The sequence below is a fragment of the Pelophylax lessonae genome (assembly GCF_965119305.1).
Source record: "Pelophylax lessonae genome assembly, chromosome: 8".
NCBI classification, from domain to species: Eukaryota; Metazoa; Chordata; class Amphibia; order Anura; family Ranidae; genus Pelophylax; species Pelophylax lessonae.
In genome coordinates this window covers 86,386,633-86,406,882 of record NC_138775.1, presented here as the reverse complement: position 1 = coordinate 86,406,882, position 20,250 = coordinate 86,386,633, and the positions used below count along the sequence as shown (strand labels likewise).

Below are 20,250 nucleotides of genomic sequence, written 5' to 3'. Positions count from 1 at the left end.
TTTGTACCTTTTTTTGTTTCCCAGAAGGGCTTCCCTCCTACACTGCCACAACGAGGTACGTCATCTCCGCATTGCATTGGCCCCTGCTTCTGCCTGACCCCCCCCCCCCCCCGCTGCCTTCTGCTACCTATGTGTTTCACAGAAGACGACAGGGCCACTCACGCATGCACAGAAGGAATCCGGCTGTGAAGCCTGAAGGCTTTACTGCCAGTTTCCCTTAGCTGCAATGCCGACGCCTGTACCCGAGCCGAAGGACAAATTGGCTTCGGTGGGCCGACATCCCTGGATCCCTGGACAGGTAAGTGCCCTAAAATAAAAAGTCAGCAGCTACATTATTTTGTAGCTGCTGACTTTTAATTTTTTTTTTAAGAGGCTGGAACTCTGCTTTAAAAATGCAGGGTCAGGCATCAGGAGCAGTCATATATAGTCAGGCCTCACCTCACCATTCACTCTCTGCTATCCTCAAACAAATGAATTATAGCTAATTATGGGAACAAATATACATCTTACATATGTTAAAGTGCTTCTAAAGGCATAAAATCAATTAGGGTAAAACATATCCCAATAGTTGTATCACCCTCCCCCCCCCCATCTCCCTATATACTTACCTAACTTCTATCTCAATCCAGCGCTGTGCCCATCTACAGCAGCACTATTCTCTATCCCTCTCCTATCAGGACACAGAGGCAGCAGGGGGAGCCAATGACTCCTGCTGCTGTCAATTAAATCCTTTGAGGAGTGAGCAGGGGTTGTGGCCCAGCTGTGCGTGTCTATGGATGCCCACAGAAGGGCTCGGGAGCGCGCCTGCACATGTGCCCCCATAGCACACTATGGATTCAGATTTAGAGCTGTTCTGTTCAATACCATTGCACAGAGCAGGTAAGTATATCCTCTTAATTATTTTAGGGGGAACATTAAGCCTTTACAACCGCTTTAAGCTTGAGGAGTTATAATAATTTAGGATTTAAGCTGGCTATACACAGAATTAATTTTGGTTGTTTCCTGCTAAATCAGCTGGAATTTGATCCTTGGGTATTCCTGCTGGCAACACACAAATCAGCAAACTTTGATCTGAATATTAGAGGAGCTGGGCAGAAAATTGTTGGCCATACAGTGACTTCAGCCAATCACGTGCATTCTCTGTTTAGTTATTCGGACAGCCACAGTGCGCCGACACAATAGCTGGCAAGGGAGATTTGTCCATCTGCACTTGTGTAGCATGGACAGAGGAATTCCTGCAGACTGAATGAAAGAAATCTACGGTATGTGTGTATTGCCAGCTTAATATTCAAATTTTCCCATAAGCCCAATTATGACTATTTTTTCCTTAGTAAAGTAAAATAAAAAACCTGGTTGCCTAACTACAAGTGAAGTCCTTGTATTTGGCATGCCAGCCAAGAACATGGAAGTGAGGAAATTGGAATAATGGGCATGAATGTTTTACCATACCTGCTAAATACAGTGTTGTGATATATACAGTATTTTACTTTACCATCAGATCTATAAATTCATTATAGAAGGAGCCAAAATTCAAAAATGCAATCAAACTTTTTTTTAATACTTAAACAGCTTAAAGAGAACCTGTCACCCCTGACTCTGCTTTCCTTAGCAGAAATATCAGGCTGTATGGTTGTCCATTCTCCTGCCTGGGCTCAGTGCTTATAATAATCAGTAAAACTGAATTTCTCGAGCTATGACATTTAGGTGCCGGGAGGCGTGGGCTTAGGATCTGGGTCCCATCTCCTCTGAGGAGTGGACTGGCATACTGGAAAATATACTAAAAGTCTCTTTGTCCTCTTCGCAAAAGCTTACGCAGCTCTTTATCTTACACCGCACGTATAGGACTCCGCAGCGTTTGCATCGCTGGCAGAGGAGGGATTCCCCCCTTTGCCCTCGGTGCAAGGTACACATAGGCGACCTGTTGCATATGCTTTGGAAGTGCCCGAAATTGCATCGCTACTGGCATGCTGTTATGCGCTCAATCAATGACATATGGAAATTGTCTCTACCTGTAGAGCTGAAATTGTGTATTCTGGGATGGCTGGACGAAGAGCTCTACCCTCCTGCGGTACATACTGCGGTTCTCAGGGTTCTTTTCCTTGCCAGGAAACTGACGCGAAGGTGGATCTCCACCCTTGCACCTTCTCATACTGAATGGGTAGAGGAAGTTAAGGTGCTCCTGAATAGGGAGCATCTTACGTATAAACACAGAGGGAATGTGCTGAAATTCGATCGCATTTGGGGTCCCTGGCTTGATGTCCCAGGCCTGGCTACTCTTCATCTGGTCTCCAACAGGCTTATGGGTGGGGTAATCTCCTCAACGTAGTTTGGATCTGTGTCCTGCTCCTCTGCACGGACGGACTGGGGGAGGAACCTGCTCGATATTTTGTTTCATCCATTCGAGCTTAACAGCAGGACACCAACATCAGCGTTATTCATGTGGGTAGTTCACTGGAATTCACCTGTTTTGTTATTGGTGTCGGTCTGTATACACCAGATACTGTTAAGTACCAAATACTGTGGTGGGCAGTTTTTACTATTCAATATCCATTGGGTATGTATTTGTAACTTTATCCACTTGATTTTAGCTCATTTTGCTGTTTTCACTGTTTACCCTTGGATACACTGGCTATTGTTGTGTACTATCGATGCCTTATCGCCTGATTGTTGGTTTTGTTTTTATGTTATGTGCAAAAAATTTCAATAAAAATAATCTGATTTAAAAAAAAATAATCAGTAAAACTGATATACAACAAAGGTGTCAGGATTTTATGCAAGCAAATTACTTTGCAAATTGACAAATATACCCTCATCTGCAATCCTAGACAGTAATTTACCAGCCCTTAGCTCAGGCAAAGCACACATCAGCCTCCATAGAGGGTTTTACAGCCTCACACTGGGGTGACATGTCTGCTCTTGCAGGAAGAGAATACAATTGAATAACAGCACACACTCCTCTAAGGTAAGCCTGCACTATAATAACTGCATAAGAGGGTAGATTCATATTCTTCAATCTTTCCAATCCTAGAAGGTTCTCTTTCAGCTTCATATACTGTATTTTTTTTTCTCATGGATTCTCTTTATGGATTCTCTTTATGATACAGATTCCATTTCAAAATGCTGTGAGTGTTTTCTCTATTTCTGTTAAATTATACCTAATTTTGATAATTTGGTTACTCACCATTTCTGGATATATTTCATAGTTACTTAGCTAGGATAAAAAAAGACACACATGTTCATCCTGTACCCACAGCTTATACAGAGGAATGCAAAAATAAAAGCATGGTCCAAATTGCTCCATTGGGGAAAATACATTTTTTCCTGATCCCCCAGGAGGTAATCGGATATTCCCTGGATCAACAATCTCTGGTGTTAATACCTATACATTTTAATATCCAATTATGATTTGTTTATTTAGAAATGCATCCAGTTCTTTTTAAATGCTTCAGCTCCGGAGGTTTTACCCCCTCATGACCAGGCCATTTTTTGCGATAGGCACTGCGTTACTTTAGCTGACAATTGCACGTACACTGTACCCAAATAACATTTTTGTCATTTTTTCCCACAAATAGAGCTTACTTTTGGAGGTATTTGGTCACCTCTGCGGTTTTATTTTTTTTTTTACGCTAAAGACAAAAAAAAGACAATTTTGAAAAAAAAAAAAAAAAAAAATCAATATTTCTTACTTTATGCTATAAAACACATCCAATAAAAAAATTTTAAAAATCAAATTTTAACTAATCTAATTTTCTAAAAGGCCAATATGTATTCTGCTACATATTTTTGGCAACAAATCCCAATAAGTGTGTATTGATTGGTTTGCGCAAATTATAGTATCTACAAATGATGGGATATAATTATTGAATTTACTTATTTATTTTTTACTAGTAATGGCGGCGATCAGCGATTTATAGCGGGACTGCGATATTGCGGCAGACAATCAGACACTATCAAACACTTTTGACACTTTTTGGAACCAGTGACAGTAATACAGTGATCAGTGCTAAGAAAAATGCACCGTCACTGTACTAATGACACTGGCAGGGAAGGGGTTAACAGGGGCGATCAAAGGGTTAAATATGTTCCTAGGGAGTGCTTGCGAACTGTGGGAAGGCAGAGATTAGTGTTTCTGCTTAGCAGAAACCCAAGATTATTGCCTTCCCTTGTCCCTGTTTACATAGGCAGATCGCCGGTTTGCCTGTGCCTCGAACGATCGGCAGGTCCTAGTGGACATCGCGTCCGCTGGAACTGCTGATTGGCTCCTGCTGGAGCTGTGACCTGGAAGTGCAGAATCACATACCTGTACCTGATTCTGTGCACAGGAGCCGCTGGTTCGCAGTAAAAGTACGTGAGACCGTCGGAAAGAGAGTAAAACAATGGACTACTAGTTCTTGAGGGAGTCAGTTCTACATTTTCACAGCTCTTACTGTGAAGAAGCCTTTCTAATGTGAAGGTTACCTCTTTACCTCCAGATGTAAGGAGTGTCCCTTTGTCCTTTGTGATGACCTTTTAAAGTGATTATAAACCATATCCCTCTATAGCAGGGATACACAAACTGTGGCCCTCCAGTTGTTGCAGAACTACCCATGAGGCATAGCAAGACTCTTACAGCCACAAGCATGACACCCAGAGGCAGAGGCATGATGGGACTTGTAGTTTTGCAATGGCTGGAGGGCCACAGTTGTTGCAAAACTACATCCCTGCTCTATAGTGTGTACTTGTCTCAATTACTGTCTGCTGCTTTGCTTCTCTGATATCAACATGATTCACGTCTGACAAGTTTTCCTGACACCAAGAGAAAGGTGAAAGGTAGTTTACTTCACTGACAATTATCCCCATTATCTAGATAAACATTTTGAAATTAAAAAGTGTATTGTCAAGTAATATTTTTTACTGTAGCAGTATGGCAGCTGATGTGCAGAAATAATTACAGAAATCAGTGGTTTTGTTGGTAGAAAATGACAGCTGAAATTGAATTGCTTGTTAGGGGTACATTTCTGGAAAACATGTTTCTTGCTTCGGGATATCAGTGTGGCTGAGGCTGCACTTGCTGTATTAGCAGCCTTTATAAAGAGGCATGGGGAAATGTGCATGTGCTACACATGGGGAAATGTGCATGTGCTACACTATACTTTGAATGCACATATTAACATTTTTTTATTATAGATTTTGATGCCTAAGACCTTATAATGAAACAATTTTGTCCTCTCAGGTTTTAATACCACCATTAGGAAATATACCTCCAAGGCAACCGGGACTGTTGAAGAAATTAGAGCAAGTTCCAGCATGGGAAGGATTTAAACTAAAAATCCAGGTAAGTAAATTTCTAACCTGTGCAAAAAAAAAAAAAAAATGAATGCACAACCAAAAGCTAAAAAAAAAAAAAAAATTGCAAACGGCAGGTGACTTATTGCAAAAGAGACATGTAATGTTTCTTCTGCAATAAAATGCACTTATCTGCCAGTTTGTAATTCTCTGCAAAATGTACAAAGAGCTGCACAGCTTTATTTAAATCTCCTGCAAAGCGGAGTATTCTAGGTTGAAAGATTCCAAAGTATACGTGGGAGTGATGTAAACGTACACCAGCCAATAAAGATGGGCAAAGATCGGCACACAGAAGAAGCCAGGGAAAAGGTGTTAGCGCCGGTGAGGGACCGCATAGGTGTCGGACCATTGGGGAATAGGTCAATATTTCTAACTTTAGTTCCACTTTAAGTGTGTAAGGAGAATACAAAAAGAGGCCAAGGTTTTTAACAATTTATATACACAAGAAAGAAGACATAGGAAACAGATGATGGAATGATGGTAGAATTATTTCCCACATTTATATGTTGCAAACATATTACTACTTTTTCTATTGTATAATGTTAGAATTAAAAATAGTTAAATTTTACCAATATGCAAAGCATTTGGGAGCGATTCACATCACATGACTCACGCTAAAATGTAAAGATTATGCATGTACATTTCCATCCATTTTAATTGCGTTTTATCAAGTGCTGACGTCCATTGACATACACTTTTATGTCCGTTGACATCCATGGGCAGCATTATGGTGTAAATAGGACATATTGGAAATTATTGTTTTTTATTTGTCCTTTCATTGATCTGCATTTTACAGCTGTGCTAAAATGCAGATCAATGTGCTGGTGTGAATTGGCTCATATACTATAACTAAAGGCAAAACTTTTTTTTGCGTGGAGTGGCATTAACCGCTTCCATACAGAGCAGTTAGACCCCCTTCCTGCCCAGACCAATTTTCAGCTTTCAGCACTCTCACACTTTGAATGACAATTGCTCAGTCATGCTACACTGTAACCAAACAAAATTTTTATCATTTTTTTCACACAAATAGAGCTTTCTTTTGGTGGTATTTGATCACAACTGGGGTTTTTTTTTTTCGTGATATAAGCAAAAAAAGAGCAAAAATTTTGAAAAAAAAACACTTTTTTTTAGTTTCTATTATAAAATTTTGCAAAAAATTAATTTTTCTTCATACATTTGGGCCAAAATTTATACTGCTACATATCTCTGGTAAAATTAACCCAAATTAGTGTATATTATTTAGTCTGTGTGAAAGTTATTGAGTCTAGAAGCTATGGTACCAATTACTGAAAATTTATCACACCAGATGTACTGATGGCCTATCTCCTTTCTTGAGGCCCTGAAATGTCAGGACAGTACAAATACCCCCCAAATGACCCCTTTTTGTAAAGTAGACAGTCCAAGGTATTTAGTAAGAGGCATGGTGAGTTTTTTGAAGTTATAATTTTTTCCCACAATTCTTGGGAAAATGAAGAAAACATTTTTTTTTCTTTTTTTTTCCCAAAACGTTGTCAATTTATAAGCTATTTCTAACACATAGCATGTACACAGCAAAAATGACACCCCAAAATTCATTCTGCTACTCCTTCTGAGTATGGTGATACCACATGTGTGAGACTTTTACACAGCCTGGCCACAAAAAGAGACTCCACGTCCAAGTAGCACCATAAGGCGTTTTAGGAGCATAAATACACATAAAACTTTCTTACTACCTATCACACTTTTCAAGGCCCTAGAGCACCAATACAATGGAAAAGTCCACAAAATGACCCCATTTTGGAAAGCAAACACTCCAACGTATATTCTATGAGGCATTATGGGTCCTTTGAACATGTCATTTTTTTCCACAAGTTTTTGGAAAATGTGGGAAAAAAATGAAAAAAAAAATTTTTTTACACAAAGTTGTAAATTTATAGAATATTCCTAACACATAGCATGTACATAGCAAAAATGACACCCCAAAATACATTCTGCCACTCCTCCTGAGTATGGCAATACCACATGTGTGAGACTTTTTCACAGCCTAGCCATATAGAGCCTAAACATCCAAGGAGCATCATCATGCATCCTAGCCACTTGCCTAGGCCTATTTTTGACATTTGGTGTTTACAAGCTAAAATCAGTTGTTTTTGCTAGAAAACTACTTAGAACCCCAAAACATTATATATTTTTTTTTAGCAGAGACCCTAGAGAATAAAATGGAGATTATTGCAATATTTTTTATCACACCGTATTTGCGCAGCGGTCTTCCAAACGCATTTTTTTGGTAAAAAAATCACTTTTTTTAATTAAAAAATAAGAAACCAGTAAAGTTAGCCCAATTGTTTTCCATAATGTGAAAGATAATGTTACGCCGAGTAAATAGATACCCAACATGTCATGCTTCAAAATTGCGCACGCTCACAGAATGGTGAAAAACTTTGGTACTTAAAAATCCCCATAGGCGACATTTTAAAAATTTCTACAGGTTGCTATCTTAGAGTTACAGAGGAGGTCTAGGGCTCAAATTATTGCTCTTGCTCTAACGATCGCGGCGATACCTCACATGTGTAGTTTGAACACTGTTTACATATGTGGGCGGGGTTTCCGTATGCGTTCGCTTCTGCGCGCGAGCTCGCGGGGACAGGGCGCTTTAATTTTTTTTTTTTTTTTTTTACTATTTATTTTATTTATTATTTTTTATTTTTACACTGTTTTTTTAAAAAAAAAAATTGATCATTTTTATTTCTATTACAAGAAATGTAAACATTACTTGTAATAGAAATAGGCACGACAGGACCTCTTTTTTGTGAGATCTGGGGTCAAAAAGTCCTCAGATCTCACAAGTACACTAAAAGATAGAAAAAATAAAAAAAAAAAATTTAAAAAAAATTAAATAAAATGAAAAAAAAAAGGGACCTTTAAACTGGTTGCTAGGCAATGACGTTTGCCGTAGCTCCGGTCCTCCAAGACCATAGAGTCAAGTGAGGGCAAGCTTGCCCTCACTCGACATCCTGTCTGTGAGGATCTGGGACCGGATCGTTTTCCCCGCTGCCGGCGGGTCCGGTAAACGGGGAAAAGGACCAGAATGCAGCGGGAGGGGGGGGCACCTCTTTCGCCACCCCGGAAGGGTGATCCCGCGGCGAATCCGCTGCTGGGACCACCCTTATCGGAAAGCCAACCGTCCACCGTTTAAAATAATACCAGGGTTATGGCAGCTATCTGCTGCCATAACACCGGTATTTAGGTTTAAACGGACGACGTATATAAACCTTTTTGGACTTGGACATGGTGGCTGTATGAAGGGTGACAGGTACTCGGGTACTTTGCTGGGCAGGTGACAGGTACTCTGGTACTGATGAGCAAGTGGCAGGTACTCGAGTACTCCGATAGGCAGGTGACAGGTACTCGGGTACTCTTATGGGCAGGTGACAGGCAGGTGATAGGTACTGATGAGTAGTACTGATACTGATAGGTGATACTGATACTGTACTGATGATGGGTACTGATGATCAGTACTGATACTAATAGGTGATAGGTACTGATGAGTACTGATGAGTAGTGATGGGTAATGATGAGCAGGTGGCAAGTAATCGGGTACTTCAGGTGTCAGGTACTCTGATGAGCAGGTGGAAGGTACTCGGGTACTCTGTTGGGTAGGTGACAGGTACTTGGGTACTCTGATGGGTAGGTGACAGGTACTCGGGTACTCCGATGACGGGTACTCAAATTCCCCGAGTACCTGTCATCAGAGTACCCGAGTACCTGTCATCAGAGTACCCGAGTACCCATCATCAGAGTATCCGAGTACCCGTCATCAGCGTACCCGAGTACCTGTCATCAGAGTACCCGAGTACCTGTCATCAGAGTACCCGTCATCAGCGTACCCGAGTACCTGTCATCAGAGTACCCGAGTACCGGTCATCAGAGTACCCGAGTACCCATCATCAGAGTACCCGAGTACCCATCATCAGAGTACCCGAGTACCTGTCATCAGAGTACCCGAGTACCCATCATCAGAGTACCCGAGTACCTGTCACCAGCCCATCAGAGTACCTGTCATCAGAGTACCCGAGTACCTGTCATCAGCCCATCAGAGTACCCGAGTACCTGTCATCAGAGTACCTGATGGGCTGGTGACAGGTACTCGGGTACTTTGATGGGCTAGTGACAGGTGCTCTTTATTGGGGGGGGGGCAATCAGTGTGTTTGGGGTGCACTGTACTTGGTAACTAGCTGTTACCACAATCTCCTCCTCACACAGGATCAGTGTGTGAGGAGGAGAACACGGTGACAGCTAGTTACCGTGTTCTCTGATGACATTTGTGACCGGCTGTGATTGGACACAGCCGGTCACGTGGTAAAGAGCCAATTTCATTGGCTCTTTACCTAGATCGGGGATCGACTCTGTCCGAGGGACGAGCCTCGTCCCCAATCGCCGCGCTGCGCGCCCCCGGGGGCGCGCATTAAGGAAGGAACGAGCGGCTCGCGCTGGAGCCGCTCATGTGATCGGCTGTGATTGACACAGCCGATCACGTGGTAAACAGCCAATTTCATTGGCTGTTTACCTTGATCGGGGTTGGGCTCAGTCCGAGGGACGAGCCTCACCCCCGATCGCCGCGCTGCGCGCCGCCGGGGGCGCGCAGTAGCGGGGAGATCCGGGCGCCGTCATATGACGTCCGCCCGGATCGAGAAAGGATTTGTGCCGACGTCATTTGACATGACGCGGTACGGAAGGGGTTAAGACCCCTGACAGTTTTGAAAGTGAAAAAAAAGAAAATCCTAAAGTATGGGTTGACCCTAGAAAAGTAATAGAGGGGAAATCTTCCAATGGGGACACTAGTTCTGGTGACCTGGGGATGAGAGATCGACCGATTATCGGCAACACCGATATATCGGGGGCCGATATGCACTTTCCCCGATATATCGGAGTCGGCCCCTGAGGTTGCCGATATTTAGGGAAAGTGCATGTTCTGGGGTGATACCTGCAGCTAGAGGCATCACCCCGGTACCGGTGTCCATAGCCGACGGTCGGCTGACTTGTAATGACAATCGATGCAGCTGAGAAGCCGCTTGGCTATCATTACAAGGATCGGGAGGGGACGCCCCCCCCACCTCCTTCCACGGCTCACTCGGGTCTCCCGTCCTACCGGGAGACAAGGGCATCCTACCTCCACCGTGGCCGAAGAGAAGACCCGGTGTAGCATAAAGATGTGTCCCCGGGAATGCCGGTATCCCTGCCGCAAGTGTGCATGCGCCGGTCTCCATGTAAAAAAACCTGGACGTGATGTCATGACATCACTTCCAGGTACTCGGCGACAAATTAAAAAAACTGACAGCATTCAAAACAGCCAAACTTTTGAATGCTTTTCAGTGCGGAGGAGGGGTTTGGGGTCTTTTAGACCCCCAGATCCTTCCACAAGGAGTACCTTTAGAAAAAAATTTTTTTTTTACGTTTCCGAAAATATCGGGCGATACCGATAGCCGATGACCAAAATATAGGTATCGTTATCGGCATTAAAAAAACGATATCGGTCGATCACTACTGGGGACCCCTTAATTTGTAGGGATTTCCTCTCACTTATTTGGCTGTGGGACAGGAAGTGAAGGGAAATCTCTGAAATGGGACACAAATGAAAAAAAAAACAAAAAAAAAAAACAGAATCTGATAACCCACCCTAGCCCAATCCACAGTGAAAAAAAGGTTTTGTATATAGTTCTACTTTAACTTCAGAGCTGCAAACAGCCCATAGATGTAGATGCATAAGGAGCAGCTGCATGGACACAGTCACCTGTCAAAATTTTAAATGCGGACAGAAGCCAGTGCACAGATGCGAATGCAGACACTGTGAGGTTGATTTACTAAAACTGGAGAGTGCTAAATCTGGTGCAGCAGTGCACGGTAGCCAATCAGCTTCTAACTTCAACTTGTTAAATTAAGCTTTGACAAAAAAAAAATTGGTTTCTATGCAGCGCTGCAACAGATATTGCACTCTCCAGTTCCAGTAAATTAACCCTGCACATTTGGATCCATGCTCCCACTCCTGCTGGCATGTCAAATTTTGGAATTTTTCTCTATGCAGCCACTGTATCTGCACCCATTTGTATAAGCTGCCTGCACACAATTCAGAGGTACATGTACACATGGAAAAAAAAACGCACAGAGGAAAGGTAAGTTCCTCACTTTCCACTGCCAAAACCTTTTTCTGCCAAATATTTTAAAGTACCCCTAAATTTGCTGTCAAATGCCCCTGTGGGAACTCATATCCCAGTTTGGGAACCAGTGTTCTATCCAACACAAAATAAAATGTTTTCGCTGGGGTTGGTCTTAATACATGCTGAATACAGCCCAAATATCACATAGCTTTGACCAATCTAGTATTCATTGCAGACAAGTGTAACATTTCTTCTTTGTTTTGTGTACAGAAATCAGATCTTGTTAAGGAAATTGAAGCATCACAGCAGTATACGATTTTTGTCCCTGATAATTCTGCTATAAAGAGGTTTTATAATCAATCTGGATCGGACAACTTGGTAACCATATGTCAATATTAAATTTAAACTGTATTATTTAATGTGGTTTGTTAGTATTTTTGTTTATTTTTTATTTTGTATATGCCAGTAGAACGTTCAGCTGTCATGCTACTGCAAACTGCTCACAGCCTGTAGCCAGAAATCCTGGTGTTACTGCACATGTGTGAGCCCTGATTGCTACCCATCTCCCTTCTGGTTAAATCACCCTAGTGTCTGTAATGACTCATAGCAAATAATCATATTCCCAATCCCATCTGCAATAAAATAAATATCCAAAGGTTTCCCATATACAATTTTTAACAGATTTTTATATGTTTTTTTAAATGATATATACAATTAATGGTTTAAAAATAAACATATATTACATGGTGCATCCAGGACACCGGAATCCCAGGGAACTATGAGGTATATTTATAAAATGGTAAATGTGACATTCACTAAACACTGGCTGCAAGTCTATCTTTCTTCTGAAGTGAATATTTGGTGAACATCACAATCACTGCTTTATCACTATGTCCCATATAGTTTTTTTTTTATTGTTTTCAAATAATCATCTAATGCAGGGTGCACCCAGGATACAGGCATCGCAGAGCATTTAGAGTCCAATAAAGATAGAGAGCACAGCATAGATTGATTTTGTTTTAGACATTCTATCTTTGATTCAAGATGCTGATGAAGCTGACTGAAGGGAGGGGCAATGGGGGGGGGGGGCTGCTTCAACTCATTCACTGAGAAATTCACCTTGAGCTACTGAGCTCTGTACACTACAGGGTTTTTACAATAGGAGATGAGGAAATGCTGCAAAACACATGAAACAGAGCCTAAAGCTCCACCTGCTGTTTTTTTTTTTGTGTGCATATAATTATAATATAATGTCTCTTCATGGGAGATGGGGATTTAGTTACAGGACAAAGTGAATGAGCACTACAGAAAGCATGTATATGCATTTAAATGGCACATAAGATGCACTTAATACATTGAATGTCTCCTTATACCTGCATGCTTTATAAGAACAGTGTGATCACATTCAAGTGCTAAATCCAACTTTGTTTTTTAGGATAACAGCACAATAAAATATCACATCATTCTGGGTGAGAAGCTGTTGCCTACAGATTTACTGAATGGGATGCATAAATCCAGCATGCTGGGCTTATCTTACTGGCTGATGTTTTTCAAAAGGTACAACCAGGTACAGTACAATAGTCTACAAAAAAAGCCAAAAATATAATGTTATATACATTAGATACATTTTATGTATAGCCAGAAGTCTTCTTTTTAGTTTTGGATAGAGGCGACCAGGGTTTAAACAGTTGTTTTTTTGTTTTTTTTTTTTGCTGCCTGCGCCAATCCCTTCACTTTCTGTCCTGTGGAGGCAACAGGAAGTAAGAAGTAATCTCTTTAGGTTGGGGGGAAATCCCCTCTTAGACAGTTGTCACTACAACAGGGGGTCTATAGAAAAAACATTTGCTGTGTAAATGCTTGAGACGTTAAAAAATAATCCCCGTAATTTGTATAATTTGTTTGTTTTCTATGATTGTCAGCTCCTCAATTTTCCTGTTCGGTATTTATAGCTGGAGCTGACAATCAAAGGAATTAAACATATTAGACAAATTATGGGGATTATTTATGACAGCAGTGTGATTGCTGGAGACATTCACACAGCAATTTTTTTATAAATGGACCCCCAAGCATCCCCAAAAAAATATTTCCCCTCAGTTTTTGTTTTGGTGGCAACTCAGAATTTTGCTATCATGCCATCTCGCTGACACTGGTCAGAGAGAACACAGCGGGCACGCAGACAGCAATGAAAACTTGACATGTCTTCTAACTTTTAGGCAAGCCATAGATTATGAAGCAAAAGGTTGAAGAAAAGAAACATGCTCCATTCCTCCATCAACACAGTCAATGTTGATGGGGGAATCCCTCCCGCTATTCTATGGTATTATGGCGGCAGTGATCGCACAAAAAAATCAGACAGGCTGGGTATACTGACGTTGATTAACAGATCAACTTCCGTACAACAGCCTGCCCATGGATGGATTGATCGAAATCATAATTTGATGTGTCTATGGCCCGCCTCACTATCAAAAATAAAAAAAGCTTTGCCTATGCAAACAGTTTATGCAAATTGAAAATGACAAATGTGAACAACAAAGGAAATTTGTCTTATAAGGCTTACAAACTTTTTGCAAACCTGACTTTTTCTAGTTGTGTTTGCTGCTATCTGGTTGGATAAATAGGATAGATATAAACAATTTACTTGTTCTTTTTTTTTTTTTACAGACATTTGTTCATGATGTTCCACTGGATGGTAGCTTTTATGAAACAAATAATGGAATGCTTATGGGAATATCTGAAGTTTTAAAAGTCTTGAAAAACCGCTGTGATATTTCTGAAAAAATAGTGAAAAAGGTAAACTAGGCCTATTCTTAACTGGATCTTTTTCAGAAATCACCCATTCCTCTTTAACGCATCAAAGGTCTTCAAGCTGTTGTTAGTTTGTAAGACACATTCCAATATAAAAGTTGGCAGTAGGTGACCTAACGTGTGAAAACTAAACATTAGGATTTTGATACAGTAGATACATTTCTTATCTCTGGGGACAGAACAAAACAATAAATGAAGCATTGTTGATAAAACAAATAAATAAATAAATTACTTGAAAGTCTTAAGCTGGGTACACACTAGAAGTTTTTTTTTTTTTTTTTCGTTCAACCCAAGTGATGTTAGTGCGGCGATCTGATCTCACCCGCTGTACTATTGTATTCTGAGAGGGGGGCTGCCCCCCGGCCAGAACACTCACCACCATTGGCTGCCAGCACTGATTGGATGCTGGTTTTCCAGCATGCCCATTTGAAAGAAGCCGGCCGTGAGACTGGCTTTCATAGAACAGACAGCTGTACACACGGGAAGAAAGTTGTCCGGTTCCTGCCGAACCAACAGATTTTCAGCCCGTGTGTACAAGGTTTAATCCATCTTCTTTCCTTAACACCTTGCCGACCAGCCGCCGTATAACAGTTATACAGCAGCAGGTCGGCAGGTTCCCGCGAGCGAGGGACTCGCCAACAGGAAAGCCGATCCACGGTCCGGTGACCGCGATTGCCACCGGGCACCCACGACCGCTCCCCGTGAAGAGAGATCAACGGTCTGCTGTTGTAAACACAGAAGACCGTTGTTCCCCCAGTTATCAACACAGAGCTCCAATGTTCCTCCTATTTAGGAACACAGGTCTCTGTGTTAATTTCACAAGCCCATCCCCCGACAGTTAAAAAATACCCCCTAGGCTCACATTTAACCATTTGATCGCACCTGGGTTAACCCCTTCCCTGCCAGTGTCATTATTACAGTAACAGTGCATATTTTTAGCACTGATTACTTTAGTAATGTCGCTGGTCCCCCCAAAAGTGTAAAAAATGTCATTTAGGGGTCCGATCTGTCTGCCGGAATGTCGTAGTCCCGCTAAAAATCACTGATAGCTGCCATTACTAGAAAAAAATAAATAAATAAAAATTACATATCTTTCCCCTAGTTTGTAGATGCAATAACTTTTGCGCAAACCATTCAAAATACGCTTATTGGGATTTTTTTACCATGAATGTGTAGCTAAATACAAATTGGCCTAAAATGATGAAAAAACGGAAAATTGTTATCAAATACTTACCGTAATTTTCCTTTCCTGATGGACTCTATGGCAGCTTACGTGTGGGTTAGTCCCGCCTCCTCCTACCTCATAGGACCCTACTCCCATAAATTTTTACTCCGTGCCAGAGGCCGTGTTCCATAAATAGCCTACTCCAGCAGATGGGAGGGGACTCCAGCTGCCATGGAGTCCATCAGGAAAGGAAAATTACGGTAAGTATTTGATAACAATTTTCCGTTTTCCTGACAGACTCCATGGCAGCTTACGTGTGGGAAATAACTAGCCAAACACACAAGGGTGGGAAACTGCTGGCCAAAAGAAATTTAATTTGCACCATCAACAGACAGTACTTGCAAACCAAAGTTAACAGAAGACAATGAAGCTGGCTCAATACAATAATGAGTCATGAAAGTGTTAATGGAAGACCATGATGCCGCCTTGCATATTACTTCAGGGGCCACATGACAAGAAGCCGCCCAGGATGTGGACACCCCTCTTGTCGAATGCGCGGTCACCGCTTCTGGAGGAGCCAAGCCCTTAGCCTTATATGCCCATTGGATGGTCTGAACAATCCATGCCGCTATGGATCTTGAAGAGGCCCGCAAGCCCTTGTTCTTTCCATGGAGGAGAACAAATAGATAATCTGAACGCCTGAAGGAAGCTGTTGCATCCAGGTACAGTCTCAGAATTGCACCCACATTTAATGGATGTGTATTCGGATCATCTGACGATTTGAATGTTGGAAGGACAATCTCCTGGTTCTCGTGGAAAACAGAGACCACCTTGGGGTGTGATCCCAACATGGGGATAAGAACCACACGATCTGGGAAGAAGGTCAGGAATGGTTCTTTGCAACCCAGAGAACTGATCTCGGAGACTCTTTTAGCCGAGGTGACGGCAACCAAGAAGGCCAATATCAGAGACAGATCTTTAATGGAGAGTTGCTCTGTGTGACTTCTTATGACGTCAGAAAGGAAGTTCAAGACGAGTGGAAGATCCCATTTAAGGAACCTTGGCTTCCTCTGTGGCCTGAGTCTGGAAGCTCCCCGAAAGAATTGACGAACAAGGGGATGAGACGCCCAAGAAGTTCCTGTGAAGGCCGAAATAGCAGAAACTTGCACACGCAGTGAGCTAACGGATAATGGTAGGTCCAGTCCCGACTGCAGGAAACCAAGAATATGCTGGATATTCAGGTCATTGCATGACCTCCCTTTCTTGGTAACAAAATCCATGAACTTGGACCAGATCCTTGCGTAGACCTTGTTAGTGCCCGCTCTTCTGGCACTTAAGAGAGTAGAAATTGCCCCACTCGGGCAACCTAACGCCTCCAGCCTTTCCCTCTCAAAAACCATGCCTTCAGGTGCAGATGAGCCGCGCATGGGTGCAGAGTTGCTCCCTGGGACAGAAGGTCCGGCCTGATGGGTAGAGGAACTGGATCCCGAGAACTGAGGAGCATCAGCAGTGGAAACCATGGCCTGTTCGGCCAGTATGGGGCTATTGTTAGCACTTCCACATCTTCCATCCTGAGTCTCGCCAGGAACCGGAGAATGACAGGAACTGGGGGAAAGGCATATGCCCTGTGGAATCTCCAATGGTCTGTCAGAGCATCCGTCCCAAAGGCTTGGGGACAACGGAACCTCACATAATACTTCGGAAGCTTGTGATTGCATGGAGATGCAAATAGATCCACTTCTGGGTGAAATTCCAGAGAAGTGAGCCACTGGAAGACATCGTTGTGAAGGCTCCATTCGTTGTTGTCCAAGCGGACTCTTGAGAGGAAGTCCGCTTGAACATTCTGTACCCCTGGAAGAAACACTGCAGTGAGGTTGACCAGGTGTTTCTGGGCCCAATATAAAATTGGATCTACCTCCTTCAACAGGGAGTGCCTCCTTGTCGCTTCACATAGGAGAACGCGGTCGTATTGTCCATCCTCAGGATCACAGAAGTCCCTTCTATTAGGTGACGGAATGCTTTCAGAGCGCAGAACGCGGCTCGCAATTCTAGAGTATTTGACACTACCCTGTGAGCTTGGAAATCCCAGCTGCCCTGGGCTATCTCTGTCTGACAGAGGGCACCCCATCCGGTGTTGCTGGCATCCGTGGTAACTGTGATCCAAGAGATGGGCATGATGGAATGGCAATTGAGGAGATTTTTGCTCTGCAGCCACCATGGAAGGCTCTCCCGCATTGATGATGTTATGCGAATGAGGTGATTTTGATCTCCTGGACGCCACTGATGGAGAAACCCCACTTGGAAAGGCCGCATATTCCACTGTGCCCACTTCACCATTGGAGTCGTGGCTACCATGGTCCCAACCAATCTTAGACACTGAGATGCTCGAAGGTGAGTGGCCGTCATAGCTAGGCGTACCCTGTCCCTGACTACCGGGATCTTCTCGAGGGGCAAAGAAATTGTGCCTCGACTTGTGTCGAACTGAGCTCCCAGAAATATTAACGACTGGGTAGGCTCCAGATGGCTCTTCTCCATGTTCAGTAACCAGCCGAACTCGCAAAGAGTGGCTATTACCTGAGACCTGTGTACCAGAAGTTGTTCTCGGTCTTGTGACAGCAGGAGCAGGTCGTCCAGATAATGGTGTAGACAGACGCCTTTGGTCCTGATCAAAGCCACCATTGCTAGTAAGACCTTTAAGAATACCCGCGGCGATGTAGTAAGCCCAAACGGGAGACAGACAAACTGTAGATGATTCTGATCTACTGCGAATCGTAGGAACTTCTGGTAATCTGCTGCCACTGGCACATGGAAATAGGCGTCCTTGAGGTCGATTGACACAAGCCAGTCTGCCGGTTGTATTGCTTGACGGATGGTGAATAGCGTCTCCATCTTGAATTTCTCCTTCTTGATAAAAGAGTTCAGGTGCGTGAGGTCTATGACCGGTCTCCAAGCACCGCTCTTTTTCTGAACCAAGAAGAGAGGGGAGTATAGACCCTGGAACTTCTCGTTGGTTGGAACTGGAACCACTGCGCCTTGAGCCACCAACAGATCTATGTAAGACAGAAGGCCTTGTCTTTTCTCTTCTGACTGTGGCAATGAGGTTGGAATGAACCTCAGTCTGGGCGGACTGCAGAATTTCCAGGAATGGCCTGTTGATACTGTCTTGACGACCCAGAAGTCGTTTATCGAGGTTGCCCAGACGTGTTGGAAGCATAGTAGCCGAGCCCCGACTTGCTCCGCCTGGGCAGGCACAACGTCAAAAAGACTTCGTGGCCTCCCGACCACCAGAAGACCCTCCTCTGGGTGCTTTCTGTCCTGAAGGCTGCGGTCTTCTCCAGTTCTTTCGGAATTGACGGCCAGGCTTATATAGGCGAGCATCCTTTGATCGATCAGCCCCTTGCCTGGGCTGAGACCTCTTCTGGTCCAGCAAGCGCCTATCCTGGGGAAGGAACCGCGACTTACCACCTGTGGCATGGGAAACGGCGCTTTCTAACTTTTTGCTGAATAGGAAGGACCCCTCAAATGGAATTCGGCACCAGGCCTGTTTTGACGCAGGATCGGCTAACCAAGGACGTAACCAAAGAGCCCGTTTTGCAGTAACCGATGAAAGCATTACCCGTGCCGCAAGGCGGACCATGTCTAGGGAGGCCTCCCCCAAAAAAGCAGCCGCCAGCCTCAGCTCATGTATTGGCGAATTTCTTGCGACTTTTTCCGACACGCTTCTGAGTGTTGTGTCCACACTGTTTGTCCACACCTCCATTGCTTTAGACAGGGCTGCGAGAGCCAATGCTGGCTTGCATGCCATTCCTGCTGACACATAGATGCGCTTGAGGTCTGAATCAATGCGTCTCTCAAGGCCATCCTTAAAGGTCACTGTGTCTTCAAGCGGAAGGGTGACATGACGCACCAGACGCATCAGTGCTGCATCCACCAGAGGTGCAGATTCCAGGTGTTTAACCTCTTCCGTTTTAAACGGGTACATTTTGTTCACTTTGGAGAGTAGAGAGTTTTTTCTCTCTGTGCAGCCCCATTCGTCTGTAAGGATTTCGCCGACCTCCCCTAACAGGGGAAAGAAAGGGCGTTCCTTCTAGAGGTGCTTAAAATACCTCTTCTGTTTAGAGGGTGACTCTACCGGCTCATCCCACTTCAGGGCTTCCTTCACAGCTTTGACCAAGGAGAGAACCATGGCAAAGTCAAAACCCGCACCAGGGTCGTCTGCTTCAAGCTCACCCTCAGAGTAGTCAGATGAGGAGTGGCTGTGCTGGGAAGGCCCAGGGGATATCAATATTTTCACCAGCCGGAGTACTCGCCATCCTGGGGGAGGAAGTTCCAGCACGAGCAGGATCCGAGGTTTTTAAGGACTCCATAACTATTCGCCTGACCAGCGACTCCATCTGCTGGTTGCTGTCTTCCCTTTTGTTTGCAGCATGTGTAAAACAGGGCTCACAGACTTTCCATCAGGATGTTTTGTCAGAGTGGTGGTGTCCTGAAGTAGCTCCAGATTCTTCACCATGTCGCCTAGAGGACGACCGATGATGATTGATGATGAATGCCGCGTTTGCGACCTGGGAGGATCTTTATCTTCACGGGCTGAGTGACGTCTTTCAGACCTAGAAGGGCTTTAGGAAAGAAAATAAAGACTCAACAGAACAGCATAAAAAACCCCCCCCCAAACATTACAGGGAGAGGAATAAAACCAATCTTACCTGTAATGTAAGGGCTGTCCACCAGGGGGCGGTGAGACATCCATATCACTTTAGGAAACTGCAAGAGATTATGAATGAGTGACATGCAGAAAGCAGGCAGGAAGCCTATTCAGCA

At 43.5% G+C, this 20,250-nt stretch overlaps 1 protein-coding gene across 1 annotated transcript in view; it reads left to right on the top strand.

The window, feature by feature from the left end:
• STAB1 (stabilin 1) overlaps window positions 1-20,250 on the top strand; it is a gene marked incomplete at its 3' end in the record, with an annotated part of 476,721 nt that overhangs the window by 173,355 nt on the left and 283,116 nt on the right. The window contains exons 31-34 of the mRNA XM_082266286.1: window positions 5,213-5,314; window positions 11,730-11,837; window positions 12,895-13,026; window positions 14,121-14,249. Of these exons, the coding sequence (XP_082122412.1) occupies window positions 5,213-5,314; window positions 11,730-11,837; window positions 12,895-13,026; window positions 14,121-14,249 (471 nt within the window). The remainder of the gene's footprint in view (window positions 1-5,212; window positions 5,315-11,729; window positions 11,838-12,894; window positions 13,027-14,120; window positions 14,250-20,250) is intronic.